Source organism: Perognathus longimembris, chromosome 1, assembly GCF_023159225.1.
Source record: "Perognathus longimembris pacificus isolate PPM17 chromosome 1, ASM2315922v1, whole genome shotgun sequence".
Lineage (NCBI taxonomy): Eukaryota > Metazoa > Chordata > Mammalia > Rodentia > Heteromyidae > Perognathus > Perognathus longimembris.
The window spans coordinates 14,760,217-14,778,142 of record NC_063161.1 but is presented as its reverse complement, the minus strand read 5'-3'; the positions used below and the strand labels follow the sequence as shown (position 1 = coordinate 14,778,142).

The following is a 17,926-nucleotide window of genomic DNA, read 5'->3' as shown; positions in this document are numbered from 1 at the left end:
TAAGCTTTTGCTCAAGGCTCGCACTCTTGCCACTTGAGCCACAGTGCCACTTCCAGCCTTTTCTGTGTATGTGGTACTGAGGAATCGAACCCAGGGCTTCATGCATGCTAGGCAAGCACTCTACCACTAAGCCACATTCCCAGCCCTGACCCATCTTCTTTGCTCCCCTTACCACATAGGATTGCAAATGTCTGTCACGTTCAGAAGGCCATGCCCCTGCTTTCCTCCCGAAAGGATTCTGTCCCCTGGCGTAGTCCTACATTCTAAGACTTCTAGAAAACCTTTCCTTCACTCTACAACCCTCCCAGCTGTTTTATCTACCTCAAATTCTTTTTCCCTCTAAAGGTCATCTCCTGCTTCTACCACCCTTCAATTCACTCTGACGGGGCGTCCGGGCCTATGACATGCAGCACTGCCACCACGATTGGCTCAGTGGCTGCACAGCTCCTCTGCTGAAAACAAGTCCTTGGCTTTCTTTCCTCTTGTCTGTCTGTGGCTCTTTTCCCATCTCCTTTGCCAGGTTATCTTCAGAATATTCTTTCCTCCTGTTTCTTCTCCCCAAGTACCCTGCTTCCCGCTAAAGGCGTCCTCCAGCTTCCTGTTCCTCCCCCCTTAGGATGAGGCACCGTGGGGTGATGCGGGACTGCATTCCAGCCACAGAAAGGCAAGAAAGGGAAGACATGCTCTCCTCCGCAGAGACTGTGTGCAACTGCACTATTCCACTTGGGTTTTCATGACCAGAGCTGGCTGGCTACCAGGAGTTGTGTGCTCTGCCACACGGGCTCACTTCTTTTCACAGTATGTCTTTAAGACCAGCCCCCTGTCTACCTTTAGTCTCCTTCACTGGGATGCTTTACAAGCATCACATTAAGAGTTCTCTCATTCCTTGTCATTATTTAAAAAAACTTATTACTGGGGCACGGTGGCACCTGGTAGAAAGCTGAGGAAGGAGTATTGTGAATTTGAGTCCAGACTGGACTATATAATGAGATCACAATTAAAAATCTTTACACTTAGGAGGCTACAGAACAAGACCCCCCATCTCCAAAACAGAAAGGAAAAAAGACTAACAAAAAAATTACTGAGGGTCTACATTCTAAATGTGCTTCTTGTAGGTTTGCAAAAGGGAATAAGCTAAGTTCCCTGTCTTAGAGAACTTTTATTCCCCTTGGTTCATTAATGTGTAACTAGCAAACACAAATTATACTTATTTATGATGCATAACATGATGTTTGACTTATATAAATGCTGTGAAATGATTCAGTCTAATTAATGACCTACCATGTCCTACACTGCTTCTCTTTTTTGGAGACTACTGAATATCTACTCTCTCATCCGTTTTTAAATATAGAACATATTACTATTAGCTGGTCACAACTGATCTTCAGAATTTAGTCATTCTTGAAGCCGCAGACACACTAAGAAAGGACATACCCCCCTTCTAAGAGACACCAGGAGGGACTTGCTAGAATAAGCAACATTTGCAGGGTTTTACAGGATACACAGGAACCTGCCAGCAGACGGCTGGAGAGCATAGGGTGTGCTAGAGGGGTGTATTGACAGACTAGGTGGAGGAGGAAGAGAATGAATTGTGACTGCCAGACTTTCCATACTTCTAGTACTCTGTCTAGTAAGGGAAAGGACAGGAGGGTCATTTAGTGGCATGGAAGGATCAGGTGCACGGGAATGAGAGCCAGCAGGACCCAAGTATTTTTGTCATGGATGGCTAAAACCTGAGAGCCAGCAGGACCCAAGGATTTTTGTCATGGACAGTTAATGCCTGGATGGAATCCTATAGCACAAAACTCAGCTATAAAATGCCAGATGCCTTGCTAAATACACCTGTGTACTTTCAAAAGAAACAAATGCATCAGCTTTTATCTATTTATTGCATACAAAAAGAGGTGATTCTCCCCTGCTACCTGTGCAGCTTGCAAAAGGAAAACCAGTCTGTCCATTATCTTTGTTTAAAAAAAAAAATCTAGGTGGAGAAAATTGTTCTTGGCTACTGAGAAGAAGGTGAGAAGGCACCTGAGAGGGTGTGCATCCCAATGGCCAAGGAGTGCTGGCATGCTTCATGTTCTCTCCATGTGCCTTCCCTCATCAGATAAACTATCTTACCATCTCTAATGTGCTTTGGTGTAGAAAGAGAAATAATAATCCATATTCTTCAGCTCCACCCAAATGCTCCCTTCTCAGGACTATCATGTTTATTTCCATTGCTCATGTGGGGTTCAGCCACCCATGGCAGGGAACCACTGGGTGCCTCGGACTAATAGATTTCTGTTGTTCTGTACCTCTTGCCTAGGCTAGCATTTTCTTAGGCTGGCCAAATGACAAGCTGTTTGAGGGTAGAGAACTGCATACAATTCTATTTATCATGAAGGGCAGTTCATTTATACCATGTTAAGGAAGATTGGATTTTGAACTTAAAATAGCTCCAGTTCTCCTACTTAGGCATTGTGTACCCATCCTTATGTAGCCACACATGTTCAGGTGAGTCCAATGTCTATCTCATTGGGTTGCTGTGTTGTTGTAGAAGGGCAGCAATTCTCACATGCAATAGAAGGAAGGAGGCTGACCCCTGTAGTTCATGCCTATAATACCAGCTACTCAGGAGACAGGGATAAACTGGAGGCTCTCCTAGGCAAAGTTGGTAAGATTATGTCTCAAAATACTAACTAGAGGGCTGGAAATATGGCCTAGTGGCAAGAGTGCTTGCCTCATATACATGAAGCCCTGGGTTCAATTCCCCAGCACCACATATATAGAAAACGGCCAGAAGTGGCACTGTGGCTCAAGTGGCAGAGTGCTAGCCTTGAGCAAAACGAAGTCAGGGACAGTGCTCAGGCCATGACTCCAAGGCCCAGGACTGGCAACAAAAAAAAAAAAAAGAAAAAAAATACTAACTAGGGGGTGCGTCTCAAAAGCACCTTGCTCACATGTATGGAAAACCCTGAGTTCAATCCGCATAACACCAGGAAAAATAGGTAAGTGTGTATATGTGTGTGTATGTTTGTAGGTGGGCAGGTATGTGCTAAGAATATTAGAAGTCTTGTACTTGCACAGAGTACATCTCCCAGAACCCTCTTTATTACAATGGCAAGACATATAAAACTTATCAAAACAATGCACATGCAAAATTTATAAGGAGAAAAAGGGAAAAAGGGTATGGCCTTCAAAAAGTCTCCTACTTGCCTCTGAGAGCTCTTCCCTCACACCCTGACCTAGACTTCTTTCCTCAGAGCATTCAACTTTTCTCTGCTACTAAGGCAGTTTGTTGCTAAAACTGGAATCCAATGATATTCAGAGATTATTCTGGAAAATATGCTCTCAAGTGGCACAGAAAGCATTATTAATAAAGAACTGTAATTATCCTCTGAAGGTACTTTCATCTCCTAGCTAAACATGTTCCTCATTTCTAAGGCTCCACTGTAATAACCTGGGCATCCAAGGTCAGTTGTTGGTCAGTCTTTACAAAATGGCAGCCAGTCGGCCTCCTCGCCCACTGAACCCCAGCGGCGTGGTTCCAGCGGTGAGGTGGGTACTGAGGGGCTATTTCCTGCGTGGGCCCACTTTTGTGTCACCCTGACCCTGGTACTAGCTTTGCATAGGCTGCCTTCTCTCCAGCTTTTATGAAAAGACTTGCCCTGGGCAAATGCGTGTTGATGAATGCAGACACTCATTGCTCTAAAAGTGTGTTTATTGACCACAGCAGCTGTCCAATAACACATGCATGCACACATAATTGCTAAAATTCTCAGATGAAAAACTTTTTTAAATGATAAGACCAGGACCCACTTAGATTGAATATTTTTATGATTCCCAGGAAAGGATAATGTGCATGCCACAGTTAAATGATATATGCACCCTGAAATCTTCTGGGTCTGAAGAAGGAAATTATTAAGTTAGCTAGGGAATCAGTAAAACACAAGGCCCTGGGTTTGATCCCTGAGCGCGGGATGGGGGGGTGGGGAGGTGGTATATAGCGCAAAGATTCTAAGACAATCAGAAGACATGCGTTCAAATCTAGTACTTATCAGAAAAATAAACCAAGGGTATTTTTTTTTCTGGTGATGTTCCTGTAACCTGCTTCACAAAACTACTGTGATGAGCGAAAGGCATGAATCCTATCGGGGTGAACAACACTTACAGGCGAACTGCTTACATCTCTCTTAAAAACAACATTTAAACAGACGCTGGTGGCTCACACCTGTAATTCTACTCAGGAGGCTGAGATCTGAGGATTGCGGTTCAAAGTCAGCCCCACAGAAAAGTCTGGGAGACTCTTATCTCCAATTAACTAGTAGAAAACTGGAAGTGACACTGTGGCTCCAAGTGGTAGAGTGCTAGCCTTGAGCTGAAGAGTTTAGGGCCAGCACCCAGGCCCAGAGTTTAAGCCCCACACTAACAATAATAACAACAAAAAACTCAACATTTAATGCTACAGTTTATCTGTTCAAATATTTATCTAAGTTTTTATACAACGTATACATTTATCAAAATATCGCATGGTACCCCATTAGAGTATACAAGTTTTAGGCATCAGCTAAAAACAAAATATCTGCTTATGTCCCTACAAGCATCTCAAAACTAGGGATTTACAAGGTCACTTTCTTCTTTGTATTTCCAGAACCCCCAAATCAATAAGTAGTCTCAAAGTGGCTCCAGTGAATGCAATGCTTTATCAGTCTGAGAAGACAAACATCTTGGTACAGAGCTCACAACTTAATCTGTCTAGAACTTTCTGCCTTTTTAGAGAGTTCGGGTAAAGGCCAAAGGTTAGAACTAAAGATACAACAGCAAGCCTAGACACACAAGCACATAAAATTATCTTGAGCTAAGGAGACACTAGATTTGGTAGCAGAACAGGAAAAGCAGAATAGGAAAAAGCAGCAAACTGAAAAAGTTGATAGTTTAATGATTACTTATGTACCAATATTAATTTTCTGGTTTTATTTGTATACTGTGGGTAAGTAAATGGTTATAACTAAATGAAGCTAGGGAAGGTTTGTATAGAACACACAGTAAGTCTTTTACAGTTGCAATATTTCTCTAAGTTTAAAATTCAAAATAAGAGCTGGGGACCAATGGCTCATGCTTGCAATCCTACCTACTCAGAAGGCTAAGATCTGAGGATCGTGGATCTGTGAGACTCTTTTTTCCCATTAACCACAAGAAAACTGGTAGTGGCACTGTGGCTCAAGTGGGAGAGAGCCTTGAACTGAAGAGCCAGGGACCCTTAACACTGACACTAAAAGTACTGAAAAAAACAGACAAGAAATTGGAGAACTCTAATGAGGAATGATCTAGAGGAAGAGGCTGCTCCCAGTCAGGGGAAGCCACAGGTGAGAGGGTGTAACTGAGCTAAGCCCTGCATGACAGGGAAACATACCCTGGGACCACCCAGGGCACAGCCAACAAAGCTGCCAAGGTTAGAACAGGCTTAATAGAACCGCAGGTGGTTTGCAGGTAGGTGTCAGCTGGTATTTCCTGCCTCGACCACTTCCGGGAGAGAGAGGAGGTCTACACTGGTCTCCATGATGGGGGGTGGAGTAGCACCAAGCACATCCAATCCTGCTGGATCAACTCCCACCTGACTTACCACGCCCCTGAGAACAAATAAGTACTGGCCTTTTTTTTAAGGCCAGAACAGTAAACTTCTTCCAGAACAGGTTAAACAGTGACAATCTCAGATTTTACACAGATGTAACAGATGTGTAACAGATCTGTAACAGATGTGCCCCAATTCTTTAATTTTACCACCGTGCAAAACATACAAGCAGCTACAGATAACATATAAATGACTAAGACAGGGCTGCGTTCCAGGAAAACTCAGTATATGGACACTGATAACTGAATTCCATAGGAATCAATTCGTAGGTTACAGTCACTCAAACGCATGCATGATTTGCCACTTCCACTTTAAGTCAGCAAATTTTAATTTGCTACCAACTTAAGGGTGCTGGTAGTTCATGCCTGTAATCCTAGCAACTCAGGAGGCTAAAATCTGAGGATCGAGGTTCAAAGTCAGCCCAGGCAAGAAAATTGGTGCAACTTTTATCTGGGCGCACATCAGAAGTGGCGCTGTGGCTCAAGTGGTACAGCACTAACCCCAAGCACAAAACACCCCGGCCCTGAGCTCAAGCCCCAGGACTGGCACATGCACACACTCACACACACACAAATCATATAATACATGGCAGTTATATGATACAGGTGTTGTTCACATTCATTCTTCATCTCTCCCTTTCTTAAAATCCTTTCACGTCCCAGTTTCCTTCAGGATTAATTCCTTAGTATCACCCAACAAGTAAGGAACAAACTGGCCTTTGCTTTACTTCAAACCCCCAGCACTCTCTTCATCCTGCAACTATTCAGGACCACCTTCCTTCCTAAGAGATAATGTCTCCCATATTTCTACCTTGATGCCTGCAGTATCCTTCACTTTACAAGAAAAACCAAAACCAAAACCAAACCCCTCAGCCACTTCCTTTGAAACCAAGCACAGATCTCACTCCATCTGAGAAAGCATTTCTAGAAGACAAGCTTATATTCGTTTATCACAGTGTATGTGTGTGCAATATATATTTAAGATTAGTACCATCAAGTGATCTCAGCTGCTACTGAAAATGTTACATGCATAATCAACCCATTTCTTTTCTCCTTTTTTTTGGGGGGGGGGGAGGGGGTAGTCCTGGGGCTCAAACTCAGGGCCTAGGCTTTCTCTGGGTTTTTTTCACTCAACATTTGTGCTTTACTGCTTGAGCCACAGCTCCACTTCTGGCTTTTTTGGAGGTTTATTGGAGATAAGAGTCTCAGGGACTTTCCTGCCCATACTGGCTTCAAAAAACTGTTCTCAGATCTCAGCCTCTTGAGTAGCTAAGATTACAGGCATGAGCCATGGGCACCCAGCTCTTCATGTCAATCCATTCTTAAAACAATAAGTGCTCTTCCAATTCTTCTGGTCCACGCAAGACAGATCTTCTAGGTAGCATGCCAATAAGAGAAGAAACTCCAAGGCCGCTTATGCATTCTACTGCAGCTTCTATGTTTTGAAAAAGGAGTCTATGGAGGCCTATCTACCTGGAATTTAGATGATGTTATGGGGGGGGGGGGGTTGGATTCCACAGTGGTATTGAGAGGTAAGTTAAGTAGTCACTAAAGTACATCCCAGATTCAGGCTGTGGTTGCTCAGTTATTGACAGTGTTATTCCACGTGGAAAAATGTCCCATTGGAAGCAGACAGAGCACAGCCCCATAGACCTTCCCGCCAACCCAGGACTCTGCTCCCAACGTGACCACAAGGAAAAGTCTCTCAGCCATGGGAGCCAACATCTTCTGCAGCCAAATGGCACCATATTTATCTGCCCCATTGTCCCACAGGGGTTCAAGTCCTTCTTAGAGGATGAGAAGATGTAGCTAGTGGGTGCCTGGAAAATACCACGTAGCTATACAACCTCCAGAAGTGCTCCCTGGAGGCCAAGGTGCTACTCCACGTGGCAAGGTGTGCGCAGTGCTGCGAGCTGCTGGGGCAACCCAAGACTGCACCCACGGGGTGCTCAGGGTGCTCTCACCCCCAGGGACCAGCACTGCTCTGATTCCTATCATTCCAGCTTTCCTGCCTAGCGTCTTTCTTTGGAGGTCCCATGGTCATTATCTTGCCAGGTGTCCGTCCCTGCTATGACCCCTGTCTAGATCGTGACTTGCTCCCAAGTTGAAAAAACAAAAACTTGGCTCATCATCAGTCTCTAGTACACAGGAGGAACCTGGCCTAGCCTAAACACATTCCTAAATCCGTGACATAAGCAAACTTCCAGACACTTGGTGGACACTTTGATCGGTGAGGAAGTCATGAGGCAGAAATGAAATTAAGGCATACTACTCAGTATGCCCCAGCTGGCAGGTGAATGGTGTAATCTGTGGTCAGGGATGGAAGAGGGAAGCTGGGGGAAGTGAAGGATGGGGTGACACTGTCCAAAAAAGGTCATGTACTCATTACCTGACTTGTAAAATGATAATCCCTCTGTGTAACACCTTAATAATAACAATAAAATTATATTGAAAAAAGAAATTAAGGGAGCGAGGCAACGTATAAAAGCAAGTACATGGTGAGGAAATGATAAAACTTGAATCGTAGAAGCAGCATGTTCCGGAAGTAGTTTTCAGGTGGGCAATGTGGCAATCTGATCATGTGTTCCCCTGCACCAATGGAACTCAGCCTATTATACATGGGAAAGATCAGTTCCCCCCAACACACTCCGCTTAGTTCAGTATGTGTGTGAATCACCCAGTGTGACTAGTCACCTGCTAAAGACAGCGCATCTGGGTCACAAGATGGGAACAAATGATTTCAAGACTGAAGACATTTTAGAAGGCATATACATAACCCATTAGTTACACTGGTCCCTTGCTTCTATCCTCATGAGCACTCCGGCTAGGGAGAATAGCTCCAAGAAGGGTCATGGTACCTAACAAGTCTTAAGGTGAACACCTTCTACCAGGACATTATGAATTATCTATGTAACCGCCCTCACCTTACTAGCTCCGATCATAGTCCCTCAACACACATGAATTATCATGCTCAAACTTTGCCCAACAAATCTTCACAGAGCACCTATAGTTATGGTCTGGGAGAACAAATCAACTTCCTTATCTTGCTCACTTTGGTATCTCTGATTGTCAGCAAAGTGTCTGGCAAACACAAAGACCACAGGACTAAGCCTCTAACCCTCTCAAAATCTCTACATCTCTTTCTGTATCCTTCCACTTAGTTCAGGGCCCTGGCAGGATACTTCCTTAGCCACTCTCACTGTCTTCCAACTCAGGCCCGCAACTTCTGCACTTGGCCTGGTGGTTCTTCATCGCAAAGTGCCCTCCAGTAGTGCCCAGAGGCAGTGCCAACCTCCACCTACTGAATGCCAGTACAAACAAACCTTCCACAGTACCACCCATTCTTCTCAGGGCAACCAGGACGACAGGTTTACAGGGGCACATGTGAGCTGTGCTTAACAACACTCCACATTAGTATGCCCATAAATAATGCAAGTTTGCAGATCAATTTATTTACAACATATGAAAGCTGGAAAGCACCCACATTTCTATCTTCTACAAGGTGCAGGGTTACTGGCTGCAGACAACATACCATTAAGGCCAACGAGAGGAAATGGGTGTCAGCACACCTGTTGCTTTGGCTCCTGATCATCCTCTGGGAGAAACTGCCCCAGCTCACGTGCTCCAGCTGTGACTGCCAGCCTCTCCCATGCCCCAGCTCCGGGGCTAAACAAGGGTAACACAGGGGCACTTGCTCCCCAGGCGAAGCCAGCAGCGCTGGGTCTAGCTGGCACTAATGAGGAAGAGAACTGTCGTTTTGCTGCAGTAACTGAACTAGAATAGAGCAGAGTTGAATAGGATCAGGAGTTGCCTGCAGCATGTTTTATTCCCACAGGGGAGAGCTTGCTGAAGACATAAACCAAAGCAGAGGTGGAGACCAAAACACACACAAAAAAAGAGTCCAGACAATGTCATTTGAGCACCTTGCTCCAACCGTGCCAAAGGCTCAAACTGCAACTGTCAATGTGCCAGTTAACCAGCCACCTTTAAGTGGGTTTTGATAGCACACATCTACGATCCCAGCACTCAGGAAACCAAGGAAGGAGGATCTCAAGCTTCTTTTTTTTTTTTTTTTTTTTTGCCAGTCCTAGGGCTTGAACTCAGGGCCTGGGCACTGTCCCTGAGCCTCTCTGTGCTCAAGGCTACCACTTGAGCCACAGCACCATTTCTGTTTTTTCCTGTTTATGTGGTACTGAGGAATTGAACCTAGGGCTTCATGCATGCTAAGCAAGCACTCTAGCACTAAGCCACATTCCCAGCCCTCAAACTTCCTTAGTTTTTCAATGTGTCTGTTGTTGTTTTTGGAGATAGAATTTTGCTACTTTTGCCCAGGCTGGCTCAAAGTCTTGATCCTCCTGTCTCAGCCTCCTCCAGAGTAGCTGGGATTGCAACTGTCTACCAACATACCCAGGGAAGTCACCTTTTTGCTTAAAGTAGGGCTGAACTGAGATTCAGATACAACTTTATGCTATTAATTTGTACCAGCAGAGATTTTAAATAACAAGTAATTCAAAATGAAAAGGGGTCAAAACCTTTTAGAATCAAATTATTCCTAATAAATTCTTACTGCTTAATGAATGTATTCTTTCTCTTCTGCTCAAACCGCTCTTCTTTCTTGAAGAAGTTTCCCTAAATCGCATGCTTTCACTAGGTTTCTGCACCTCCTGTGAGATGTTTCAGCCCACATTTATCTTCCTTCTGCTGATGCTCTAAGCAGTTACTGTCTACCTGCTCAGGAATTCAATTCCTTTCTCTCATGTATTATTACAGCCTCACGCATGGTGCAGCCTATATAGACAAAGGTCTGGGCTAAAACTATTTGTATCTCTAACAGCAACTCCCACTATCCGATGCACATTCTAAGTAAGAGCAGGCCTAGGCTGTTAGAGAAAACTGACACAACATGAACAACCACTTCAGCCAGCGTGCCCCTTGCAGTGTGTGTGTGTGTGTGTGTGTGTGTGTGTGTGTGTACATATGCTGGCACTAAGGGCTTGAACTCAGGAACAGAGCATCCTCCCTTGGTCTTTATGTTCAAGGATGGAGCTCTACCACGTGAGCCACACCTCCACTTTAAGCTTTTCTGCAATTATGGAGCTAAGAGTCTCCGTGGCTGGCTTTGAACCATGATCCTCAGATCTCAGCCTGCTGAGTGGTTAGGATTACAGGTGTGAACCACTAGAGCTGGCTAGCTTTTTTCTTTTTCTTTATCTTTGAGAAAATTTCACAAGCCCAGGCTGACTTCAAACTGTATATCCTCCTGCCTGTGTCCCAAGTGCTAGGATTACAGGTGTGAATCACCACACCAGGCTAAAATACTATCAAAATGTTTCCACCAGGGCTGGGGATATAGTCTAGTGGCAAGAGTGCCTGCCTCGGATACACGAGGCCCTAGGTTCGATTCCCCAGCACCACATATACAGAAAACGGCTGTGGCTCAAGTGGCAGAGTGCTAGCCTTGAGCGGGAAGAAGCCAGGGACAGTGCTCAGGCCCTGAGTCCAAGGCCCAGGACTGGCCAAAAAAAAAAAATGTTTCCACCAACTAAGTGTTGGGGGGCCCATTCATAATCCTAGCTACTCAAGAAAGAGATCTGAGGATCAAAGTGCGAAACTAGCCCATGCAGAAATGTCTGTGAGACTCTTATCTCTAACTAACCCATAAAAAAAAACAAGAGTGAAGCTATGACACAAGTTGTAGAGTGCTATCCTGGAGCACAAAAGCTCAGGGACAGTCTGCAGGTTCTGAGTTAAAGTCCAGGACCAGCACAAATACTCAGACACACATACACACACACACACATTCCACTAAAGAGAAATCACAAAGCAGATGAGAGAACCCCTTTGTACACCACATTAAAAAGGGGGGAGGGGCCTGGGAATATGTCCTAATGGCAAGAGTGCTTGCCTCATATACATGAGGCCCTGGGTTTGATTCCTCAGCACCACGTATTAAAAAAAGGCCAGACGTGGTGTCGTGGCTCAAGTGGAACAGTACTAGCTTTGAGCAAAAAGAAGCCAGGGATAGTACTCAGGCCCTGAGTTCAAGCTCCAGGACTGGTTAAAAAAAAAAAAAAAAGGATGAAAAAGGGGGGGATTGTGGCTTAGTGGGAGAGTGCTTACTTAGCATGCATGAAGCCCTGGGTTTGATCCCGCAGAACCACATAAGCAGGAAAAGCCAGAAATGGCACTGTGACTCAAGTAGTAAATTGCTATCCTTGAACAAAAGAAGCTCAGGGACAGTGCTCAGGCCCTGAGTTCTAGCCCCAGGACTGGCAAAAAAAAAAATAAAAAAAGAAGCAGCCTTCAACCCACAAAGCAGCTGGAAGGAACTCAATTTGGGATCCACTGAGGATCACAGTTGTGCTGGCTCTAGGAGCAGCTTAGAAGCTTCCCCCTCTCACACCAGGTCTCTCTTCTTCACTCATTTGTGGCCTTTGACCAAGAACACACTCAAAACAGAGCTGCTTAGTGAAATAATCAAACACAAACTTGATCACTTACTTTTTGAACTTGAGCCAATAACAAAGCACTCACAAGGATGGAAGGTAACGAGCTAGATATAGTTTTCAGTTCTCCTTTTCACTGTAATGGCTCAGAATATAAAATAGCAAGAGACAAGTGCACAGTGGTTACTCACTCAACGCAATGTGGAAAATAAACTAGACAGCTTGTGGGTAGGGACAGGGGAGAGAAAAATGAAAGAAAGCAAGGAAATGTACTCATTATCTGACCTATATAACTAAAACCCCTCTGTACATCACTTTAATAATAACATTTTTAAAAATTAAAATTTAAAAAATAGCAAGAGAAAACAGGCAAACAGAAGCAGAGAAGCCATGGAAAAATTACCATCTGCTAGGGATAGATTCCACTTACTCTTTTCCAACTTCTTATGTAAGTTATTTTGTAGGCATTTGTCTTCAGCTTAGGTCGCATAAGGAAGTGCTATACAGTTTACACACACACACACACACACGATCTACAATCTATAATACTGTATTCACAAGACTGAAATCCAAAAAGCTCCAAACATCAAAAACAGTTTTGTATTTTACTTGGCAGCTAAGCTTGATCTGACTTGAACTCATTGACCTAAACTGGCATGAGGTTACTGATCGTTTACTTTTTCTTCACGGGGTAACATTTACGTATTTCACTGTGAAAAAGAAAATACTGATATACAGATATAGATATATACTGCGGTAGTTCCAGAAGTTTCAGATTAGGAGTTGTGGTTCAACCAAATGATGACAGCTTTGATAAGCCTATGTCTTAAAATACATACAATAGAACAAACATGTAAAACCAGAGGGTTTCTAAGCTGAAAATAATCTTAAGGGCACAGTGAATCTAACACCTTCCTTTCCACGTGAGGAAACAGACTCTCAGGGCCTCTGATTCACAGATCCCACAAGCCCCCCCCTGCTGCCCTCACAAGCAAGAGATCATTAGACCTCTCCTATTAGACCTCTCCTTCCGGAGGAAAATCACTTCTGCAACTCTAGAGCTGGCTGCTAAGAACCCCCCAGGCTCTCCTAGAAAGTATCTGGCTCAACTTAAGGGGGAAAATAAGTTGCTTTGTATTTCCCTCCTTCAATTACACTGTTACTTTCCCCAAATCTGGATGAGTATTAAAATAGCTTCTTAAAACACAGCAACCCATCAGGAAGTAGTGGCTCCCACCTGGAATCCTTGCTACTCTGGAAGCTGAGATCTGAGGACAGCAGTTCAAAGCCAGCCCCAGCAAGGGAACCTGGGAGATTCCTATCTCCAATTAACTAACAAAAAGTGGGAAGTAGAAGTGTGACCCCCAAAAAACTCAGGGACAGTGCCCAGACCCTGAGTTCAAGAAGAAAACAAACAAAAAGAGCACAGCAATACCTCTAACATACCCTCAGTTAATTGGAACCCTGATCCTCACATCTCAGCCTCTTGATTAGAGATGTGAGAGAGAGCAGTGCCTCCCAAGGTAGACATTAAAATAAGAATTAAGGACATGAAAAAAATGAGGGAGGTGGTTGCTAGTATTTCCCTCACCTCAGGTTCTCAGCCTCCCCTACTAGCCACCAGCTCCTCCCATACCTGACCTCCCCCCCCCAAACTATATTTGGTCACCCCACTCACCACTCACACCTACCTACTTCCCCTCTAGCCCCACAGTTCTGTAAGTGACCACCTGGACTAAGGTGCAGATGCCACATTCTCCCTTTCCCGTGGGAGATACGGCCCCACTAATAAACCTCCTTATAAACCTTCTTCTCCTGTCCATGACTATCTCCGCATGGTCCCCTGGGATGGCTGGGACAGATTCTTTCAGAGGTAGCAAGTTTGATTAAAAAAAAAAAATGTACTCACTGCCTTGCCTATGAAACTGTAACACCTCTGTACATCACTTTGACAATAAATTAATTTTAAATGTTTTTAATTTAAAAAAAAGAATTAAGGACATAAAATGGTTATGATACTAACAAATCCCAGCTGTAGTGATTACTGTTTAGTGAGAGTCTATTATTTGTCACAGATTGTGTGGAGATGTGAGATACTTTTTTTTTTCACTTCACTCTGATTTTATTTACTTTCAAGAATATCTGACAATATTTCAGAAACAGTTGGATACTTATTCTTGGAGAGGTAACTCATTTGTTTTATTTCCTTTCATTACATTGGTATCGAGTTTCTTTTTTTATGTTCAATTCATAGTCATGCTATACGGCTATAACAGCACCTATTTTCTACAACAGTTTGGGCAATATGGGCTGAACTTGGCTTATAGTACATACAAAACATTCTTTTCCTGGATTTAAAGTGGCAAAATGAATTCAGAAAATTTGTTTGAGGCTAGACTTTCTCCAATAAACTGTAGCTAGTCATATTAATTACTAGACATCTTATTTTAAAGAAAAAATAATTTTTTCTTAACAATCAAATGTGTATCCCCAGTTCTCTCTTGGATTCCTAACTTAACCATGTATTCAATTGTATTTTCTGTTTTAAGGGACTTAATCTAGCAATAGCTGGATTTGGACCTATAATTGTTTGTGTTTTTCTTAATGAGAAAAGAGACCTAAGATACTTTTACTCACACATCTTAATCCTACCAATCCTACAGGGCAAGTATTTCTGCATTCCCTTTCAAGACCAGGAAGCTGAGAAAGAGATTAAGTCTCCTTTCTAAGATCAGATGGAGGGGAGTCAGGGATGGCTAAAAAACCATGAAAAACCACAGCCAGGGGGTGGTGGTGCACACACAGAGTTCCAGTACTTAGGTACTGCATACGTAGGCAGGGTTCAAGACTATATGCACGATGAGACTGTCTCAAAAAGGGGCACTTAACTGTGCAGAGATGCACTAAGTTGTAGCAAGAAGAAACAGAACTGTAAGGTGTAGGGTATTCAGTATATAGTTGACACTTCTAAGTCTGGGCTTTTCTCACAGTGACCTATGTGACTCATTTTCTTTGGTCCTTAGAACTACTGAAAGTGCACCTTTGGAAACATGCCATCCGATTCAGACATCATTCAACGCCTCATGTGCACTCCCTGGAGGTACCCGGCACTGTGCCTGGGCCAGGGTGACAGTGTTCCAACAGCCAACTCCTTCTCCTAGGGAGCCAATCTCCCACCAGTGCAGAATGGGTAGAGGCTTCATAAACATGCGCACTGTGCACAGCTATTCTAAAAATCCCTCGGTTCATTTCACAACCTCTTGCTAAAAAATTATCATATAATAAAAAAAATAAGGTTTCAGATCACTTGCAAATATACAGCATTTCTCCCTCTTGCTAAAATGACAACCACGAATGCTTCCAATTCTGACCTGCTCCAAGTCTTTGTACCCTTGTTGAAGATGAACATTACTAAACAGGGCATCAGTGGTTTCCACGCCTGTAATCTAGCTATTCTGGAGGCTGAGATCTGAGGGTCACAGTTTGATGCCAGCTCAAGGCAGGAAAAGTCCATGAGATTCATCATCCCCAATGAACCACCGTTTAAAAGGCCGGAAGTGGAGCTGTGGCTCAAGTGGTAAAGCACCAGCCTTGAATGAAAAAGCTCAAGGACAGTGCCCAGGCCCTGAGTTAAAGCCCCAAGATGGGGGAGGGGGCGGGGAGGGGCTGGATTTGAACTGCCAATAATGGAATTATCAGTGTCAACGTGCTCCCAAGGAGCACAAAATCCATTTCACCTGGTTGTGCCCAAACCAGTTACCTGGATGGCTCCATTGCACATTAACTAAGGGCATGTCAAGAAAGGCCTGGCTTGGGCGGGCGGATCCAAATCATTAGTGGATCCCATGACCCTAAGGAGGGCCGGGGCTGGAGTCCAAGATGGTTTTACCCAGTCCCAGTCAGTCACTTGACAAGGGCCGGGCCCTGATGGGATTTCCAAGCAGGGAGAACAGCCTGGGGACGGGCCGGGGGAGCCGGTGGGGAGCCCGAGTGTTCACCGGCGTGTTCACACCTGCACAGGGCCTCCACGTGCTAACCCACGCAGTCCAAAACAGCAAGAAAAGAGAGAAAAAAAAAATCCCAGCTCACTTTCCCTATTCAGATTCACCTGAGGGGATGGGGGGGGGGGAACCCAGACAGCTGGCTCTTGCACAAAAGTTTACAGATGGGTGAAGAAAGATTAGGATAAGGTGCTTGGAAGGCGGTGGTGACAAGATTAGCAGGGTGGCCCCGGAGGAGAGAAACGCCTGCGGAGAGAGCAGGAGCGCCACGGGGCGCTGGGGGGGGGGGGGCGTGGAAGGGGAAAGGGGGAAAAGGTGGAGAAAACCCCGAATTCTATCTAGCTGGAGGGCCGGGGCGGGGGGAGGGGGGCTTGGGCAGGAGGCAGAGAGCGCGCCGGGCCTGCGGGATGGGGCGGGGGGGGGGGGGAATGCCATCCGGAAGGAAAACGGGGGAGGGGGTCCCCGACAAGACAAGCCAGCACCCCCAAGGCAGAAACGGGAAGAAGGACGAGACCTGGAAGGGACCGATGCTGCACAAGCCCGAGCCCGCGGAGGGCGCGTGGGAGGGGAGGGGGTTTGCGGGGGGGGGGGGGCCGCCGCCGGGGCGGCGCGGCGGGGACGCGGGGCGCGGGGTGGGCGCGGGACGCGGGGGTGTCGCGTCGGCGCCGCCGGGGCTCGGGCTCCGCCACTCACCTCTCCAAACTGGAAGGCGGACACGATGGTGACCACGACGCCCACGAAGCACACGTAGAGCCCATACCTGTGGGACAGGCAGGTGTAGGTCTGTCTCTGCAGGAGCTTCAGCAGCATCACCCCGCAGCCGCCGCGCCGCGCCGCGCCCGGAGCCGCCGCCTCAACGAGCCGCCGCCATTCGCGGGGGGCCCCGGCCGGGCCGCCGCGCTCTGCTCACAGCCTCCCGCCGCGGCGCATTGCCGCTCCGCGGGGGGGGGGGGGAAGGGCCCGCCGCCCGCTCGGCTCCGCGCCGCGGGCCGCCGCTTCCGGGAGCCGGCGGCAGCCCACGCCCTCGGCGCGGCGGAGGCGGACCCGGGACCGCACGGCGGCCGGCACCGCCCGGCTTGGCCCGGGAGAGGCGGCGGCGGCGGCGGCGGCGGCAGCGGCGGCGGCGGCGGCGCGGACGCCAGCGCCACCTTCAGGGCGGCGGGGCAAGGACAGCCGCGGACCCCTATACGCATGCGCTGTAGGCATGGTGAAGGGTGGGAGGCCGGGCTAGGGCCCAAGTACCGGATTGGACAGACTACCCAGAAAGGACCCGCCCCTGTAGCTAGGCAGTGCCACAGGCCTGGCTGTGATACCCTCAATATTCCTGTGCATAGGATGGCACATGGGCTGGGATGTAGCTCAGTGGCAAAGCGCTTGCCTAGCAAGTGCAACGTCCTGGGTTCGATCCCCAGTACCAAAAAAGAAAACACAAAAAAAATACAGTTAAAAAAAAAACCCAACCAAAAAAACCCTTTTTCTTTAAGCAACTGGGAAAATCATTTTTTTATTGTCAAGATGATATACAAGAAAGAAAAACAGGGTATAAGATATCACAAGAAATGTACACACTGCCCTACTATGTAACTGTACCCTTTTTGCACAACACCTTGTCAGAAAAATTTCTTTAATTAATAAATAAATTACAAAAGAAGAAAAAGATGATATTCAAAGGGATTACAGTTACATACTTAAGGTAGTGAATACATATACATTTCTTGTCATACTTGTTACCCTCTTTCTCATTGTTCTGCCTTCTTTCCTCCCCCTAACCCACCCTCCTTGTTTTCTTCATTAAAAAAAAAAATCTTCCCCTGATGAACATTGTCAATCTAGTCTACAATGTTTATGACCTCTATGATTATTAAC

The 17,926-nt window shown here is 45.8% G+C and overlaps 1 protein-coding gene and 1 long non-coding RNA gene across 3 annotated transcripts in view; both read right to left on the bottom strand.

The window, feature by feature from the left end:
• Gnptab (N-acetylglucosamine-1-phosphate transferase subunits alpha and beta) overlaps positions 1-16,926 on the bottom strand; it is a 60,855-nt gene extending 43,929 nt beyond the window's left edge. The window contains exon 1 of one of the 2 annotated variants that reach the window (XM_048357283.1): positions 16,754-16,926. In XM_048357283.1, coding sequence (XP_048213240.1) covers positions 16,754-16,870 — 117 coding nt within the window. In that variant the 5' untranslated portion in view covers positions 16,871-16,926. The remainder of the gene's footprint in view (positions 1-16,753) is intronic. The other variant, XM_048357275.1, reaches the window with a different exon arrangement.
• On the bottom strand, positions 10,830-11,195 carry LOC125359556. Its single transcript, XR_007212578.1, has 2 exons — positions 11,157-11,195; positions 10,830-10,954 (listed from the first exon to the last, which is right to left on the bottom strand). It is a non-coding gene; the product is annotated as an uncharacterized LOC125359556 (long non-coding RNA).
• Positions 16,927-17,926: the final 1,000 nt, after the last annotated feature.